Source organism: Aulostomus chinensis, chromosome 22 (genome assembly GCF_037954235.1).
Source record: "Aulostomus chinensis isolate RoL2024-O1b breed Wild chromosome 22, RoL_Achi_v1.0, whole genome shotgun sequence".
NCBI lineage: Eukaryota > Metazoa > Chordata > Actinopteri > Syngnathiformes > Aulostomidae > Aulostomus > Aulostomus chinensis.
Window position 1 is genome coordinate 23,702,127 of NC_141341.1, and position 20,374 is coordinate 23,722,500.

Below are 20,374 nucleotides of genomic sequence, written 5' to 3' on the forward strand. Positions count from 1 at the left end.
TTATATGGACCGAGAGAGGGTCACATTAGTGTGCGTTACACATCCCTGCAGCTGCTGGAGATGACGCGCTCCGGTCTGGCCTGATGCTGCGGGCTTCTGCGCTGTCCGTGGTGCTGAAGGCACACAGCGCGCCGTTCTGCGCAACATGGAGTGAACAACTTCTACAGCCACTCGGACAGAGCCCTAGAAACGTGTCTACAGCTAAAGGGAGGAACAGAAACATGTATTTCGATAGTCTCTCGGCTACTACCTTGAAAAAGCAGGTAACAACAAGCTTACACGCACTTGGTCGGTGACAAGATGTAGTGTACTTTTAAAGTACAAAAGTGTACTTTTAAAGTACACTACATCTTGTACTTTCAAATGAGATTCAAAGTACACTACATCTTGTACTTTCAAATGAGATTCAAAGTACACTACATCTTGTACCTAAATCTAATTTTAAGGATTTTATACAACCAATTTACACTGTCAATGTATACAAATGCTGCCGTACATGAAGTCTCTCTCTCTCTCTCTCTCTCTCTCTCTCTCTCTCTCTCTCTCTCTCTCTGTGTATATATATATATATATATATATATATATATATATATATATATATATATAATTTTTACTTCTATTTTATTGCGGCCCTTTTCTTGGAACGTTCAAGCTACAGTCGGGGTATACTCCCTCACCTCCGGAGCAGCTTGAAACATGAGTTAGCAGATGTCTTTATCTCCAGTTGTTCTTACTGGACCACAGAATGATTTTGATTTGTCTTTGATTTACATGTAAATATGTGAAATGACGTGTTTCTGTCTTGGCCATAGCAACAGTGTAAAAAGTAAAGTAAAGGCAAGGCAATTTTATTTGTAGAGCCCGTTTTCACAAACAGTTTGTCTCAAAGGGCTTCACATGGCATCATAACAACATCCTCTGCCCTTAGACCCTCAAGAAAAGATTATATACATATATATATATATATGTATATATATATATATATAGAGAGAGAGAGAGAGACAGAGAGAGAGAGAGTGAAAACTAACATTTTTGAGATGGTGTTCCTCATTATTGGCACAATTTTAATATAATTAGTTATTATTTTTCAATGATGGAATATTGCATGACACAGTGAATTATGTGACTGCATCTAAGAGTAAGCTGGTTTTTCATTGACCAATTCAATTCTCTACGAACATCGAGACACGTAGAAGTCCTGAGAGGTAAGTAGGGGTGATACAGGAAACAGGTGTAATAATAGGAAAAGGGCATCATATTTTTCTGGTCCCTTTTTTCATGTCTTTTTTCTTTCTTTTTTTTACCACCAAAGTTTTGGTTTGCTTAGCACCTAAGTTTTTGTTTTTCTTAACTTATGTACTGAGGGGGGAAAAGTGTCTTAGCTACAGTATTTTGAGTAGCCAGATTAAATTCTGCAAAAAAAAAAAAAAAGAATTAAAAATAAAATTGAAAATAAAATATTTGACAAGAATACACTTGCTTGGATGGTCAAAGAGCATCAGTGGAACATGAAGTTTAAGGAACTTGCTTTGTTTCTGTTGAATAACAGGTGGGAAAAAACTGATCATGACAATCTTCTAGGTGGTAATTAAAGCATTGCCAGGTGCCAATTTGGATCAGATTTCCAACCTTAAAGTGCTGTGAGCAGGCAGTTAATCCCTGGCAGTTCCAGGGTAGCTGTTATGTAACTGGCTCATGATCTTGACAGCTGAATTTACCTACTGGCATCAACAGAGGACAGCAGCAGGACAAGAATACAGCAATAAATATCATCATTTCAGCTAAATCCAAAATGCAACAGGCTGTGACATCTGTATAGATTTAAAAAAATCCGTGTTATTTGTGAGAGGAATTTTGAACATCTCTCCTCTCATCTCATTTTTTAATTTCCAATTCTGAACATCTCTTCTTTTTCATGATGCTGGCTTATGAAGATCATGTGAGCTCATGAGTTGAAGCCAAAGGACCACCATCAACTGGATCTTGTGATTTTTTCTTTTATAAATAAGTTAACTAACACTGAAAATATGCACTTTTATCACCATTCACTTCAATTGTTTGGGAGTAGTATTTTGTAGACTAAAAATTTGTACTCAATATCCCATCAGCATGAGGGTGACTGCATTTTCCTTCTTGGGTGAACTACCCCTTTAATGGAAGATGAAAAGTTTTCGAGAAATATTACTGTCTATGCATCTCAGAGCCAGACAAGGAGATGGATTCCCTTCTATTCACTCTATCACAAGAGAGCACAGTACTGTAATTCGTAGTGGATGGGCAGGTTAACATTCCTCAGTTCAAAGTCATTAAAGACATTTTTTTTCTGAGACTATTTTTGTTTGTATTAATATGCTAGGTATGACTGAGCATAACACTTGGCAAGATATTATAGAATTTTTAGAATGAGATACACAGCCAGAACTTTCCTGACAAAAAAAATTGGTTGCAGTGATTTCATTCTTCCATATTCACTGACAAAACACTGAGCTTGATCTTTTTAAAAATAGAGCAATTTTTTTTGCATCAGATTATGATGTAGATTAAGTGGGTTGAATGGTAAGAGTAAAATATATTTTGCAAATAAAGTCAATTAATTTTGCATGATAACAAAAGTGAGAGGCAGTTCATCTCAGATTTGTTTCTCTTCAGTTGAGTTCACTTTATTGTCCCACAAGGGGAAATTTATCTTGCAGCAGACCCCAGATAAAAATGTGTTGTTTTTTTCTGTTCTATAGCTAATTTTCCTTCTATGAAAGCCAATAGTATATTGTTGTGTTAACAGTATAAAACATTGAAGGATACTGTCACACCCAGTTATGGGTGCTTCACAACACTTCAGCAACTAGATTGGTAGTGCTGGTATATTGTATGCATGCATGCATGTTAAGATAAAACTTGATTTTTTTATTACTGACATATATAATTGTGCCATAATTAGAAAGGTAGAACAAAATTAGAAACAAATGATTTGTTATTGACTAGAAAAGCAACTGCCTCTACCAATCAACCCAACCTTGAAAGAGAGGATGGTGATCAAATGACTGGGCAAACTCAGACCCTGAACCTGGTGACTTGTGGAAGCAGGCTACACACCCTAGTGCTCAGCTGGTCGCTGTGGGTTTCAGCTCACTAACGCAAGCACAGAGAAGAGAAGGGTAGCTATTTCCTTGTCTAGCTTGGGAGGATGGACAATAAGTCATCATTGTTTGATGGTATAAAATGATGATATCATATCACCAACCACTGTACAACAATAAGACCCTAAAGCCATAAAATCACATGTTGGACTGCTCTGTCTTGGTACATACCCAAAATCTCAGCTGGACTGTGCAACCACTACCTTTCATGGATATACATTTCAAACGCAAATCTAATTAATAAGTGACATCTGGGTTTGACATGAAATCAAAGAAGAAAAAGAGAGAGGTTTTTTTACTATTTAAGTAAGGTCACCTTGAACTTACAGGAGATTGTTTAATTTTTAGTTGTCAAATTCAATCTAAACTGCTTTTATTTAAAAAATGTGGATGGAAGTAAACAAAGTCGCTCTCCAGAGTGAATGAAGTGATTAGAAAAGAAAATGTAAAAGCTCTTTTGAACTCCTGAATCACTAATGTTTTGTTTATGAGTGATATTTTTATGCAATTTCCTGTTCTGAAGCTTTAAAAGCTTGCCACTAAGACTTGAGGGATTCTGCTTTTTTTTCCCTTCTCTTTGGCTAAGTTTAGTTTTGAAATGGAACCCTCAAAATCCATCGTCTGCATTAAAACACACTCGTGTAGCATCCAAAGTTTGATTCCCTAAATGCAGCAAGTGAAGAGTCTAAACAGCTCAGCTAATCAGTGGGGCGTTGGTTTATATTTAACTCCCCTCTCCTACATCTTAAATCCACATACAGACCACCTACAGTCATCTTAATGTATTTCTGGAGAGGCTCAGAGTCAAAACTTTAACAATGGCTACTACTTGGATTGGTCTCCATGGTAACAGCTTGCAATAAATTGACAGTTCAATTTTCTGCTCATCATGCAGACATGCACAGACACAGTGATTTTAGTGAATGGACAGCTATCAGTTTGCCTGAGTTTACTTCTTCATCTGCTGTAGTTGGACAAGACCAACCACCCAAAAAACAGGTCTATATGTTGTAAATACAGGTGGAAGCTATATTTATATTTAAGTAACAGATGACTATGAGCACAGGAAAGTAGGAAATCCAGGTGTCAATCTAGAGCGGCAAGGTGGGGGAAGCAAAGAGAACTGGATGGTTCAAACAAACACCAGACTTTGGTGTGAGGGATCACCATTTCGTCCCTACTGCCAGACATCATTTTTTCAAGTTTTTCAGAAACAGAAACTTTCAGAGACTGACTGACATCACCTGGTAAGAGATTGAGTGGAAGAGCCTGTAATGCTTGAACCTACTGTAACAGAAACAGGACAGAGCCCTCACATTATAACTTCATCAACATTTCAATGTTTCACATAAACTTTGCTTTGGAAAACTATATAAACATAAAAAAGCAAAAAATTGGTATACATTAAGTAAAATGGCTCTGTGTTTTTTTTAGAGGTAACAATATAAATAAGAGATTAGGATTAAATTAATGGCAAAAATAAAAAAAAAGGAAACACCAAAGATTCCAGGGGTCAATATGAAATAAAAGATAAAATATTGAATTGGGAACACAGTCTTGTAGTGTTCTTTTCCATGCCAGTTGTTGGTATAATATAGGTCTATAAACGAACTATAACATTTTATATAATGATAAATATGAAGTTAAATTCCAGCAAATTTGAATGCAACATGTGAGCAAGTATAAAAAATACTATTTTTCATATGATTGTGTCAGTCCCATCTATAAGAAACTACAAAGCACATTTTCTTGCTGAGCATCATATTCATCATTTCACTTCCTGGAAATCCTCTTGTAACCACGGTTACCAGTATACTGTGCCACAACACTATGGTCTGAGGGTATTTCCTCCATCAAATTCAGCATAAAGGGGGCAGTTAGGGTTTTACATGTCAGCCTTTCTGCGCTTAATGATTAACAAGACTTTGGCGGTATGCGTCTCTAAATCGGTGAGTCTGAGAGGGTGCAGAGATAGGGATTAGGCCTTTGAGTTTTAGTTTAACTGAGAAGCACATCATGTCTGATGAACGGCTGGGGCCTGAAACATCACATGTGGTGTTTAACTATGAAATGCAGTACAGTTCAGCTTTTGGTATGCAGACTTTCTTTTATTTTCATACTTGTATTTCTGTTCAGCACTCTGTGCTTATTGTGTTTATATGAGTGCTGGTTTTGCAGAGATGGCTCTGTGTTTTTTAGAGTTATCTTTGGTCTCCCTTATCTAAAACTCAGATTAATTTATCCTGTTTGAAGTATCAGTCTGTAAACAAACAGTAGTTGAAATGGTTACTGTAAGCACCAGTAAATATTGACGCATTGAAGCATTCGACACTGCTCAACCAAAGGAAGCCAATTCAAAGCAAAATTTGTTTGAGTTTACTTAAACTTCAAAACATATTTTGTCAGTATTTGTAGGTATGTGACTGGGGTGGTAAATATACAGTATAATACACAAGAGGGGGTAAGATATTTTCTATGTGGATAACATTCTTCTATCAGCTACTGTCACTCAACCTCACTTCAGAGGTCATATTATCTCACATTAACCAGCTCGTGTGCACATGCTATAGATGAGGTCCAGGACATTCTCTCTGCAGTGCAATTGTCAAATTGCTCACACACACTAATCCCCGCACAAGCCCTTCAGGAGGTCCTTTACATATCAAGGTTGCAGATGTATATATATTTGTGAATGGACAAGACTTACCTCTTGATCCTGAAAGAGAGGAGGAGGGGATTTAATTGAACTTCAGCTTCTTGGAGATTAATTTGCATGAATATTAGCATAAATGTTTTCATACACACTGCTATCTTCAGCAGAGCTCCAGGGGATGTCTCTACCATTCAGGGAGAAGCATTTGCTCTCAAACAACTCACTTTGCTCATCTTACTTGCTACTACTGTAATTGGAAGTGGTTTCGTTGTTCTGCCAATCATGCCCAATGAAAATACCCAGGGATTTATGACATGGATATTCATAGGCTATGTGAGGTCATCATTTAAACGGTCAAAGTATTTCAAATCCTTTTATTTAGAAAATCTGAATTACTCTCACCTGGAACTACTTCAGGGCATTGGTTTGATTTTGACATTGGCAGGGGAAAAAAGTGCTCCGGGGTATCCCTGGAAGTTATATTGTGTATTTATGACTGCAAATTCACATCATCTAGAACTGATTAAACAAGAAAACCATCAAAATCAGGGAAAGAAAAAGCTATTCATGGATTGACATTAAGATAAGTTTTTTTTTGCCTATACTGTGAGGGCTGAGTGCAAAAAGGGAATAGGTGACATCTTGGCTGATAATTAGTTTTATATGTCATTTTAAAGGTCTTCATGGCTCAATCTAATAATAAAAGAATACAGAGACTTAATTCTTCACCTTACTCTTACATTTTTACTTTAAGTGAAGGGTGAAAACATAAAGGTGTATTTGATGTTTTGGCTAAAATGTGATAGTTTTTAGGTTTTTTTATCTTAAATGATCTTTTAAAAAGTGAATTCCCTGAAGTCTGACCAGTATAAAGTGTAGACTGCTTCAGTCTGTGCAACTGTGAAGTAAATGGTGAAACATCAAACTGATGCACACCGTGGCAAGAGAGTTAAACCTAAGGGCTGAGAATGCTGCATGTGTCAGAGAGGAGGGAGAGGAGGGCAGGACTCTGTAATGCAATTAACAACATACATTTTGAAAAAAAAAAAACATCAAAGCAACAGTAACATGGCAGCAACTCCGCTAATGATAGTCATCCATCCATTCATCCATCCATCAATTTTCTACACCGCTTTTCCATTAAGGGTTGCAGGGGTGGGGTGGGCCTGTAGCCTATCCCAGCTGACATTGGATAAGAGGCAGGGTTCACCCTGGACAGGTCACCAGTCCATCGCAGAGCCTTTGAGAGCAATTAGGGCACAAGTGTCCAAACTGATCCAGTAAAGGGCCGTGTGGCTGCAGGTTTTCATTCCAACCGAGGAAAAGCAACACCTGAATCTACTTAAATCAATCAAGCAGTGTCCACACAGCTCATTTGTTGGATCAGGTGTTGCTTTTGCTGGGTTGGAATGAAAACCTGCAGCCACACGGCCCTTTACTGGACCAGTTTGACACCCCTGAATTAGGGGCTCAGTATCTTGCTCAAGGACACTTTGACACGGTCACCAGGGGAAGTGAGGATCCAACCAGCGGCCCTTCCTCAAAGTCATCCCTCCCCCTCAAATGACAGTAACTGTACACTTAACCTCTCTTGAAAATGCATTATATATGCAATCCTGTGCCCTAGTGTCCAGACACCACTCAAAGTATCAAATCTATTTCACATAATTGCAATTGTGGGTGATGCATGCAAACAAAACGTGCATCTTAGGGGCAGTTAGTCATCGTACAACGTGGTGGCTACAAGATATGGCATGGGTTTATTTTGTTTTGTTTTTTTACATTTTCATGCCCTTCCAACCCTATCTCAAATGTATCTAGTGCCATTGCTGTGAAGACTGTGGCACCACCCTTAGTTAGACTTGAGCCCTGAACCCTCACAGTCTTAATTGACATTACCTGGTAAACAATTGTGTGGAGGGACAGACTCTGGAAGTATGCTTCTCCAAATCTGTGAGTCTGTGAGGGTGCAGAGATTGGGATTAGGCCTGTACATTTTCATCAAAAAGTTTGACTGTGGTGAAGCATGTCATTCTGGTGATGTGCCTGAGCCAAAGAGGACAATTGGGAATAAACTATCAAAAGCTAAGAGACACAGCTTCAGATGAGCAGACTTAGTTTTTCTTTGCTTTTTCATAGTTTTATTTCTGTTGAGCACTCCATGCTTATTTTTTGGTAAATGTGTGCTCTTTTGGATGCTTTTATTTTTTTTGCAAAATTGTCTGATTTTCTCCAACTGTCTCAAAATCCGTGAATCCTGGCCTGAAGACATCTACAAGCCGTGTTTTTCATAGTCATAGTGGTTACAGGAAGTAAGCCTGATGTAACCTCATTTTATTGCATCCAGTTCACTGTTACTATGTTGTCTTCACCCGGAGAACAGCGACATCATACATGGGGTGTATACTCTAGCATCACCTAGTGGACACAGGAAGTGATATTTTCACCTCAGTGCAGCACAAGTCTGCTCGTTCATGCATTGTCTTCTCACTGTGACGCAAGTGGGGGTGTGGGGGGGCACTTATCCTAAATGCAGTAAAGCAAAAGGGAACGTATAAATAAATAGTATACAAAGGAGATTATTTCTAACTACCTGAAATGCTTTATTTTACACTTCACCTGTGTCATTGGCTACTTTTAGTCTCTCAAGTTGTTTCAATTTCTGTTACAATTCAGCTTTTGCTGTGATGGTTCCGTGAGTGCATGAATCCCTCCTGTCACTTCCTTCAACTTCCCTTCAGTGCGAGGACATCATTAAAGGCATTGTCTCCCACACGACCATGTTCTATCATTTCTTTAAAACTTGCATTGGCATTTTCACAGATAGGCACACAATCATTTTATAACACACTCCTTGTTTAACAGGGAGTATCGAGTTTGATTTCACCAGCTTTTCTTGGAGAGGCTTTGAATGGAATGTTTTCTTCTTCCTCACAGGGAATTAGTTTCAAGGTTTTGTCTTTCCCTAAAACATAATTTATTTTCTCGCCAAGTATTTCTTTTGTTGTCTTGCTTAGGGATCTGGAAACAAAACAAAAATACATGAGGTACAAGTGCCAACGTGGTCAGAACTACGCTACACAGACTTGACAACTGTGTGTTTTTTTGGGTTCTCATTTGGTGCATTAACAATCATCCATCGCCCCTCTGTGGTTGGAAAACTAGCACCTTCACCTTCCTCTCAACCGCTCAGCAGTCACCGTGTCCAATTTGTGAATAAAACAGACGGACAAGCGGCACATGTAACATTAATGAGTGTAATGAGATAATTTCATTATGTGGCTTGACTATACAATTGTACCAATTCAACAGCTGAACAATTTCAACAGTGGCATCTTCTCATCATATCAAAGTGTTCCAAGGTAAGGTCAGTTTTCTCAACAAGCTGGTTAATGTACCATAAGCTGCAACAAATGACAGACATGCAAACTTTGTGCTTCGAAATTTGACATCTGAAGGGAGGAATAGTCTTCACTCACGATTTAAGCACAAAATTGTCTCTTTTGCTGCGAAATGAATCAATATTAGCAAAGCAAATAAATAGTTTTGATACATTAGACTGCTACTGTTACTTTTAATTGCTTCAAGCTATTTTTGATGTCCTTGCTATCAGACAACAAGAAAGTGTGCTACCGTTCATGTTAGCAGAGAAAGGGGAAATGGTGAGACCTGTCCAAGTTGAACCCCGCCTCTCGCCCGTAGCCGCTGGGATAGGCTCCAGCCCCCCCGCGACCCTTACCAGGAATAAGCGGATGGATGGGGAGATGGTGAGCAAGAGTCATGTTGACATTAGTGTGATTTGAGGATGATACTGTGTACCTGCTTGCAGGAGTTGTTCTTGCACTGTTGTATGAGTTGCACTGTTGTTGATCCACCCCTACCACTGCTTTATGGTATTACATTGTCAGATTTATATCCTTATTATCAGTCCTGAGTTTTCTAGATAAAACATACTGTACAATTAGCTTTCTGGAGGATTTGTTTAATACCTTGATAGAGGTTTACGTTTCAGATTTACATTTTCTAAGGATCCAGTTTTCATATCAGGGCAACGGAATCCCAAAAGGTTGGGGGGTCAAGAACAGAACCCACTATGAAGTGGTTTAGGACCTGGCATTGTTTTAAAGGAATTAAACCAGAATCTAAATATTTAAAAAATTACCTAAATCTTGCATCCCAACTCAGGACCTAACCACAATCAAGCATATCCGGGCTCCTGTGTCACTTATGTAAATGTGGGGGTGTGAAAACCAGCCACCATTCTAGATGCTTCTTGATATCCTCAACTGAGTAAATCTTTAATATCCAGAGTGAAGGTAATTAAAGTAGAACTTTACTGCCAGGTGAAATCTCAAGATTTGTGTACGTTCCTGATCAGAAAACATAAGGACAACATAGGAGTTAATACTTTAGCTGCAGGTATGCATCTTGTTTTACTTTCAACACTTTACTTCCTCTGCACAGTGAGGTATTCGAAAAGAGCCAAATATTTCTGAAGAATTTGAATTTAAAGAGCTCACAGCCAAGAGAGGTATCATCATAGTGGGCCAAACTTTAACAAAAATGACTCTGGATTGTCAAAGAGGCAAACTTGACACTGTTTCAACTTAAAGGTACAACAAGTAGCATTTTTCCACATTTGGTTGAAAACACAACAGGCTGATCCCTCCTCTGTCCCACTCTACCTCAACAACTCCTGGAAAAAAAAAATCCTAACCTGCCCCTCAACTTGATTGCCAGGTACAGCACATCCCAGTTTACTATCAGTAAAGCTACCAGCAGCATACCACTACCTGACTACTTGCAGGGAAATGAATGATGAAATAGAGTTGACCATCCATCCATCCATCCAATTTCTATACCGCGTATCTGTGAAGGGTTGGGGGGTTCTGGAGCCTATCCCAGCTGACATTAGGCAAGAGGCAGGGCACACCCTGGATGGGTCACCAGTCCATCACAGGGCCATCAGGAGCAATTAGAGGCTCAGGATCTTGCTCAAAGATACTTTAACATGGTCACCGGGGCAAATGAGGATCAAACCAGTGCCACTCTACCATTGAGCCATGCTGCCCCCTAGAATCGACAAGTTTAGCAAATAATGTTTTTATCATATTTGTGCCCTGGGCCTATAGTTTATTAACCGATGCCTGGACTTTGAATTTGATGGACAAAAGAAAGAATAAAAGAAACATTTCTCAAGTATGTTAAACTGGTGCTAAAATACAAAAAAATAAAAAAAATACAGAGGCGAAAAGGAGAGAGAAATATGCTGAAACATTTATTTACAAATATGGAGAGTGACAATCTTTTGTATTTCATTACAATGATTCAGAGGCAACAGAAAATGTCCATAGAGCATGCAACACAAGTTACATACACCCATCAGCAATAACATTATGGGCAACTGCCTGATGTTGGTTAGGTCCCTTTGTTGTCACCAAAACAATGTGCGTCAGTATCTTTTCTGTGGGATTGTAGAACACAGGGTCCCCATTACTCCCCACACAGTTCACCAGTGGTCCTTCCCTAGACTACCTTTCCTTTTTAAAAAGGGGAACCACCACCCCAGTCTGCCAATACAGAGGCACCACCCCTGATGTCCACGTGATGCTGCAGAATTGTGTCAAGAAAGACAGCCCTGGAATGTCCAAGGCCTTGAGGAACTATTAGCAGATCTCATCCATCCCCAGGGCCCTGCCATCGAGGAGCTTTTTGACCACCTCGGCAACCTCAACCTCAGAGATAGGAGAGCCTACCACAGAGTTCCAGGCACTGCTTCCTCATAGGTGATTGGTGATGTGTTGGTGGGATTGAGGAGGTCTTCGAAGTATTTCCTCCACGATCCACAATATCTCGAGTTAAGGTCAGCAGCACACTACCTGCACCATACATGCTAATGACAGAACATCATTTTCCCCTTCTGAGATGGCAGATGGTGGTCCAGAATCTCTTCTAAGCCATCCAGAAGTCATTCTCCATGGCCTCACTGAACTCCTCCCATGTTCGAGTTTTTGCCTCAGCAACCACCAAAGCCATGCACTGCTTGGCCTGCTGGTATCTATCGGGCGTCTCTGGAGTCCCATGGGCCAAAAAGGCCCAATAGGACTCCTTCTTAAGCTTGACGGCATCCCTCATTGCTGGTATCACCAACTAGTTCTGGGATTACCCCCACAATGGGCACTGACAACCTTCCACCACAGCTCCAATCGTCCACCTAGACAATGGAGGCATGGAACATGGCCCGCTCAGACTCAATGTCAGTTTCACCCTTGGAATATGGTCAAAACTCTCCCAGAGGTGAGAGAAACTCCTTCTGTCGGCAGACTGCCAGACATTCCCAGCAAATCCTCACAAAGTTTTTTGGGCCTGCCAGGTCTGGCCGGCGTCCTCCCCCACCATGGAAGCCAACTCACCACCAGGTGGTGATAGGTTGACAGCTCTGCCCCTCTCTTCACCCAGAATGTCCAAGACATATGACCACAAGTCCAACGACACGACCACAAAGCCTTACACTCGCCCAATTTTCCTGCTTCCAACACGTCAACATCAAGGGCAAAATGTTCAGTTGCTAGTGGAAGTACCATATTTTCCACAATATAAGGCGCATTGGATTATACGGCGCACCTTCAATGAATGGCCTATTTAAAACTGTTATTTTTTTCATATATAGGGCGCATGCATTAAAAGGCGCATAGAATAGAAACTGTCGTGGCTGGGGTTGCGTTATGCATCCACTAGATGGAGCTGCGCTAAAGGGAACGTCAACAAAACAGTCAGCTAAGTCAGTCAGTCGAACTTTATTAATAGAATACAAACCAACGTTCTGACAACTCTGTTCACTCCAAAACAAGTTAGTGCATTCACAATACGGTACCGTACGTACCGGTAGCTGCTGACTGACTGCCTTGAGTTTGAACTCTGCGTCGTGAGCAAGTCTCTTGAAAGGAGCCATTTTGGGGTCTTTATACACACAAGTGGTGAGACTGGAATTCCCCTTTACCGTTTTTACCGCTGTTACTTCGGTGACGCCCCCTGACTACGGTAGCCATGATTAACCAATATTGATCAATATATAAGGCGCATTGGATTATAAGGCGCACTCTCGGTTTTTGAGAAAATTAAAGGCTTTTAGGTGCGCCTTATAGTGCGGAAAATACGGTACCCTCAACTGACCTGCCATTGTAATGAAATAATCAATATTATTCACATTGTCTGTCAGTAGTCATAATGCTACGGCTATATGTTTAAGTACTGGACTGAGTAAGGGCTCTAAGGTCTTTAGCTAGCTCTTTTTCTGACTCAGGTATGATAATTTGTTATTTTCAAAATGACAAAAGAATCCAAAGAAAAAGGGACTGTACTTCAATTTTCATATGGTGCATGTCACAGCATGGGCTGCCTGCTTGTGGGATTTAGCTAGGAGCTACAGTAGCTAGTAATAGGCTACCATTATGGATGTCTAATGACAACTGGCTACAAAGCAAGTGCTGGAATATGAATTGTGAAATAAATGGTCAAGAAAAATCATGTTATTTCCATTCAAGTTAACAAAGGACTATGTTCTATTTACTCTACTCTCCTGAGTGACCTATAGAGCCTTCAGACCCGGCTGATTTTTTTTTTTTTTTTTTTTGCTTAATATCCCACTGAGCAGCTCTCATAGGACTGAAGAAGACCCTGCCTATGACCCTGTATACACATCCACTACACAGAAGAGAGCATAATTTCTTTCAGGGCTGAGTTTTTTTTTTCATGAATTCAACTGTTGGCGCCTATGTTTTATCAAAGGTGTAATCATTTGTAGTAGAACACTGCAAATTGTGTCAAATTTTACCGTCATTCAACTCTACATGAGAGCACCACAGACTTAACAGTTTATTTACTTCATATCAAATAAATGAAGCAATTACAATGAAATGAACGGCAAAAATCCAAAATGTTTAACTACTGAATACTCTTATTTGCATATAACAAAACTTACCCACGTTTGAAAGCTTAAATGGTAAATCCCCTTGCACTCTGCACATATGACAAATTTTAACAAAATGATACTTACAGGTCATTTATTTCACTGGGATATTTTATTTACAAACAGCAAGAAAACTCTCCAACATTCATTCAGACCTACAATGTTGAGGTCACACCGATCCTGGGCCCTTCAAGCCCCAGCCTGTAGTGGAGTATCCTGTGCTTGGATGTGGACACTGGGCAGAGTGAACCAGGCCAAGGGAAGCTCCCGTCCAGCACTGTCATCCTGGAACTTGATATTCAGGTAGAAATCTCCAGTGTAGAGGAAGAGCAGTGCACCCACACATAGGGAGCTCTCTTTGGGTTTTACCTGGTAATGACAACAGCACACCACTGTGAGAATCACTGGCAGCCTCCTTTGAATCAGTTTTATAATGAAGTTGGCACACTGTCAGCCAGTGGGGTGCCAGCTGGGGAAGAAGTTTGAAGATGACTTGCCCTTTTGATAGAAAAGTAAAACAAGTGAAGCTTTTCTTCTTTCATTTCAGAGCTATTCCCAAAATGGAGTTGTTTTTATTCTTTGGGAGTGTAATATTTTTGTCTATGAACTCTTTCTTCTGACTTTTTTTTTTATTAGTTCAAGCTAGTTCAGCATCAAGCAGTCAGAATTTGGCACAGAAAGAAAATCTTCAGTTGTAAGATTCCTCAGAAGTGGATACAAGCAGGTTCTTAAACAACTGTACTTGTGATTTATTAAGTTCCAGCCTGCTAAACCTTTGGATATTCTAGATAGTCTTTTCACACTGGGAATGTGATGAATAAATGATATGAAACTAGTAAACATTTAAATATTTAACATTTATTCAAGAAATTCTTACAGATTTACATCAACTCCTTTCTCCAAAAAAGTGACGGATTTAATATTATCTGATGCGTATGATAATCTTGTCCTCCACTTCACTCAAGAGGTATTAAATCAAACCCATTTCCTACCTCAGCTTGTTCCACTACATCATACAAGAGCTGAAACTATCCCAGTGTTCACATTATTGAAATTAATGATTGGAAAGGAAAACAATTAACAGGTCCACCATCATGTAATATTCACGATCCCTGTTAATCCAAAAATAATAATTGCAAAAATAACATTTAAAAAAGCTTTAAAAATAGCAACATGGAACACAGGTGACTAATAATAATATATGCAATAACTTACATACTCCCATAAGATGCTGATCCAAATGTTGTAAAATCTTGATAAACATAAAACACTTTATATTTCTGTTTTCCACTTTTTTACCAAACCTGAAGAGAATTGGAAGCTGACCTGGGAATGTGCCAGGGGCTTGTGGAGTGACTGACTTCCTATTGTTGAAAGGCACATATGTGAATGTTGAGCAGGGAGTGCAGTTGTCACTAAATGTCTGGAGGACAGTGTTGAGTTAAAACTCAGTTATCAAATAACTGTAAGGACACAATGTTAAAACCACTGGCTTTGATATAGGGCTTCATCAGTACTTTACTTCTCACACTTGTGAGGACACTCAGATGGCATCTCAGCAAACAAAGACAGATACAGAATGAAGTAGGGTTGTCATGATATTAGAAATGTGCTAGTCTGATCCAATACTATCAAATTTACATGATTCCCTTGTGTCCAAAACCACAAAATGAAATCAATATATTTAAAATTATACTCCTGCTGCTCTCAGTCTGTCATAAAGGAGGCGAAATATATAGATGTCTGACAGCTTGTCTTCATCTGTAAAGGTTCCCATCACCAGTATTGTAAGAGCAACATAACACCTTTAAGAACAGCTCTGTGTATATGATGTGCAGAGCGGTCAGAGAACGAGACGCTGGAGGTACAGCTGCAGATGTTGCTAGCTACTCATCGCTTCACAGCATTTAATAGGTAAAGCACAGGAAACTAGCCTGGTGTGTTGAATTTTAACTTTCTCTTACTCACAGTATGTCTCAATCGTACACACTCAGGTCTGAGTGGTGAGTTGTTGTCACTTTCGATCTGGAGTGGTTTTATTTCAGGCCAAAGCAGAAATTTCTGCTGTGCTTGAGCTACTCAACTGATGATCCCTATCGCTCAAATTTGGTCTCTCTCACAAACACAGTGGCGAAAGCTACTGCAGTACACTGGTGAAAACGTGACATGTCCACAGTCTTGGTTTTTTTAATTCTATGAGCAGACCTGTTGCTGCACATGCTGCTTTCATTCTCTGTGTTGCTCATGTCCCGTACGCCATGCATCTTTAGTGTCACATTTTCAGAATTTAGGCAACAAAGTACTGAGTTTGGTGATATCCTGTGAACAAAAAACTCCTCAGATCAAAGTTCAAACCATCAGTTTGGGCTGCAGGGCAGAATATTCCTCAGGTCCAGTTTAACTAAGCTTGCCTTCTCTTTTTTTTAAACCCCCTCTTGTTGTAGACTGAGAATGACATAAATCTCTGAAAGGAAAAAGGATCACTCGACATAAGTATACACTCGAAAATTAATCTTGTTGAATAAATTATGTAATCCATCAAAGACAACATGTCTGCCTCCACTTAATCATTAATCAAGTCATTACAACCATTACTTCCCATTATTAAAGGCTTCCAGATAAATGTAATGCAGTTAGAAGACTTCATGTGAGCTTCTGGTGTTATCACTCTACTGACCGTGTCAATGTAGAAGGTGTTGGAGCCAATAAATGTGACAGCATCCTCCAGATCATAATTCTGGACTCCGTTCTGGTAATCCTGGTAGGGCACAACAGTCAGTGCAAGGGGTCCCACTGAGCTCTTGCTCAGGTTGGTCAGTTTCACCTCCAGAGTCACAGCGTCGCCCACTTTACAGTCTGCAATAACATCACAGTCGCACGCCTTCCTGTTCACCAACACATCTACAGACCAAGAAAAGATAGAGAGAGGAGGGGATGAGCAGGACTGGAGGAAGGGGAGATTCTTTTATGGTGTACAAATGATTAAAGAAACTTTGAAGAAACAAGAATTAAGGTATTTAAAACATTCAAACTGGCAATCTCCACTTCATCTGTGTTCATCCAAAACATACACTGAATAGACTTTGTTGTCCTCAGCTATATTTTATTGATATTAGTGACATGAGCTGCTCATCTCATACATAAATTGGTGCTGTCAAACAGGACAGTTGAGATTATTGGAACAATGCAACTGTGCCACACACCATTTCTGTCTCACTTAGCCGCACTCTCCCTTGTTGCATGCAACCAAGACACACTGTGTAAGCTCACTTCAACCTGACTAATATGTGACCAGCCACACTTGATGTGGCCCCTGTTTGGCTAAGATGCAGAGGGTGACATGATGATTTGTCTTGAACAACAAGCTCAGTGAACTGGGCCCCCGTATGCTCTTGGCAGGCTGAGAAGTTACATGGAGGAGTGAGGGGCATCCAAGCAGATCAATAGAGTAATGACTCCTCTCAGAATAACGGTGGAATACACACACACATACACACACACACACACACACACACACACACACACACACACACACACACGCACGCACACAAACCAAATGTCATACGCTTTCTAGTGTCATGCCCGCGGCTGTGATAAACACTGTGAGTCAGAGATGCTGAGGCCGAGCGACAGCCTGGTGAAAGAGCTGAGCTGTGTTCGGTACTGTTGGTGAGCCAATCTGTTGGGTTTGGTGTGTGTGTGTGTGTGTGTGTGTGTGTGGGGGGGGGGGGGGTGGAGATAACAGGCACTGGGGTAAGGTTGTTGTGGGTGGTTGAGACCATTCTGTCACAGTCAGTGAAAAAGCCCTGGGGGGGCTGAAGCAACAGGAGTGTGACATTCAGCTCTGCATTAAAAAAAACACTTCACAGCACTCACTGAGGGGCTCAGAGTGGGGGTGTCTTTGATACTTTTTTTTTTTACTCATTTTTAATAAATTAAAAATATAATAAAAGAGGAAAAATATAATTCAACAATATAATACAAAATTGTTTTTAAGGATAACATTTAATATGAATAAACATTTTAATCATTATTATAAGGTTTGGTTGCCTTTGTTTCTTCCTAATACACATTGCATCAACTGCATTGTTATAATTTGTTTAAGTTAACTAAAATGTAGGGCCTGACCGATATGGAATTTTGGGGACAATGCCGTTTATTATATTTGGGAATAAAAGAATTTCAATAACTGATATATTGTCTGATCATTTTTTTTACATTTTTCATGCAAAAAAGACAAAATACCTGCTACCGATGGCTTAAATATAGTTCCAAACACTCCTTACAAAGATTTAAATTGAAAGGCAACACCCACCATCATCTCAGTAAACACAAAGAAGTCTCTCTGATAGTGTCAACATTTACAAAGTATTACATTTATTTAATTAGAATTCATAGTAGGGCTATTATTGGTGTGCATTAGATTGCACAGTGTCTAACAGGAGGTCACTAAGTGTGTATCTGTAGGTAACAGGCAGGTGGATGAACAGCGTCATTAAAGTCTCTGGTGAAACATGATTTGAACTGCACCTCTCGGCTGTCCTCTCAACGTGCCTTCATATTTTCTTTCCTCCATGAAGTTATAACTTCGACCAAACACAATTTTTCCTCCTCAAGGCTAGAAATTAAAAAACACACAAACCAAAAAAACAAATGCAGCTCACACCGGTTTTTGCACAGGGACGAAGCATTACCCTAATTTGCTCCAGTCTTGTCTAGTCTGTTAGCATGCAGCTACCTGAGTGAGCGTAACATTACTTTGTGTACTGTAACGCAACCGTTACGTCATTCATGGTGCTGTGACTGCCTCGATTAGATAGTTTAGCAATGTAGCTAATATTTAAGCCAGGTTATCCTATTTTTCTTTAGCTTCCTAACACATCACGTCACGCTCTACTGATCACATTAGTGATGCATCTTTGTGCTGTTGGCTTTTCAGGACCGCATGCTACTTCCCTCTGACTGCTGTGGAGTGTGACATGAGAGGAGTCAGAGCGCCCTCTACTGGATATCCAAGGGAATAATTTAAAAAACAAAAAACAAACAAACACCATATTAACGACATTTTATTTCTGAAATTCCGTGTTAAAATCGGTGTCAATTGGCCAGCTTTTGGCCCATTACCGATTATGCCCAAATGGCTATAATTGGCCGATTAAATCGGCTTGGGCTCGACTAAAAACGTATTTGTTTGTGATGTTTTTAGACTGTTAACATGGTGTCTAGATAGGAATATGCCCCCATGTTGTCTGAATACAGTTATTGTTCACACAAATACACCCATAGGTGCACAGATTGGTATATAGCTGTTTAGCTAACAATAAAGGCGAGAAAATGACACCAATGTTGTTCCAATGAATGACACCTGAGTCGCACTGTGCAGGTATGAGAGCCCAGAATTTTTTTAATTTGCTCAAGCTCTTCTTCACACAGCAGCAGCTGAGGCCCGTGTACAGTATATTGTAGTATTCAGAGCCATCTTTCTTATTAAAGGCCAGGAGAACTAAACCAGACACTGACTGCATTTCTGTATGCAGGCATTTTATCAAAACACAATGTTTTTACTCCTTTTGGAGAATGCAGTGTATTACAGTGTATTTCTTAAACCATCTTAACTACCACAATGACTACTATCTTAACAATACAGCAAGAATCAAATGATGACACACAGAACAGCAGGCTAGATTACTGTGATGGTGTTTTCGCAAGTTTGACTAAAAAAAAAAAAATCCATTAAACATCTGCAGCTCATCCAGAACACTGGAGCAAGAGTCCTCACCAACACCAAAAGTAGAACACATCACACCAGTTGACAAATCTCTACACTGGCTTCCTGTGAGTTAAAGAATAGATTTTAGAATTCCAATTCATGTTTTAAAGCACTGAGGGGACCTGGTCCAAAATGCTTGCCTGATCCTCTAGCTCTCTATGAAGTATTCAGGTTTCTCAGATCCAGGCTTACTAACTCTTATCAGAACCAGAACCAGGACCAAGCAGGGTGAGGTGAATTTGAGTTTATATGCTCCTCATCTGTGGAAAAAACTACCAGAGAAGCTTTCCACATCTGTTTGCAGTGTAAAACAGGTCAATACCTTTAACTGACTGCTGCATACCCATAAATTCAATTTCTTCCCAGTGTCTTTTAATTACCTTTTTAATTCAAATAATACCTATCTTTTAAGGGATCTAAAGTTTTGCTGGGATTTTACTTTCAATAAGGCCTAACTGAAACATTTCAGGTTGGGAAGCTTACTCTGGTTCTAATTTTTTTCACATTAAAAGCAAAAAAAAGAGGATGTTAGTGAGTAAGCAGCTGTTGAGCTCTCTCTCTCTCCCTCTCTCTCTCTCTCTCACACACACACACACACACACACACACACACGAACACACACACACTTTGAACATTTGATATGAAGCATATTTCCCCTGTTATTCTGGAATTTGCGTAAGCATTTTTATATACAGAGAAATAAACTAGTTGAAAAGAGCAGGCCTGGCTGCTCCAAAATGGACACTTGCAAATGTGGAAAAAAAATTGTGTCTGTTCACAGCATTTTACGACAACTGTCATTGATGAGGTAGCACTGATGAGATAAGACAGCACAGCTAGAATTT

General features: G+C 39.7%; 1 protein-coding gene across 2 annotated transcripts in view; it reads right to left on the minus strand.

Annotated features, from left to right (window-relative positions):
• Positions 1 to 10,649: 10,649 nt before the first annotated feature.
• Positions 10,650 to 20,374, minus strand: part of trappc9 (trafficking protein particle complex subunit 9) — a 242,188-nt gene continuing 232,463 nt past the window's right edge. Inside the window, exons 21-22 of one of the 2 annotated variants that reach the window (XM_086193247.1) lie at positions 16,437 to 16,660; positions 10,650 to 14,128 (exon numbers count right to left, since the gene is read on the minus strand). In XM_086193247.1, coding sequence (XP_086049373.1) covers positions 13,949 to 14,128; positions 16,437 to 16,660 — 404 coding nt within the window. In that variant the 3' untranslated portion in view covers positions 10,650 to 13,948. The remainder of the gene's footprint in view (positions 14,129 to 16,436; positions 16,661 to 20,374) is intronic. The other variant, XM_086193246.1, reaches the window with a different exon arrangement.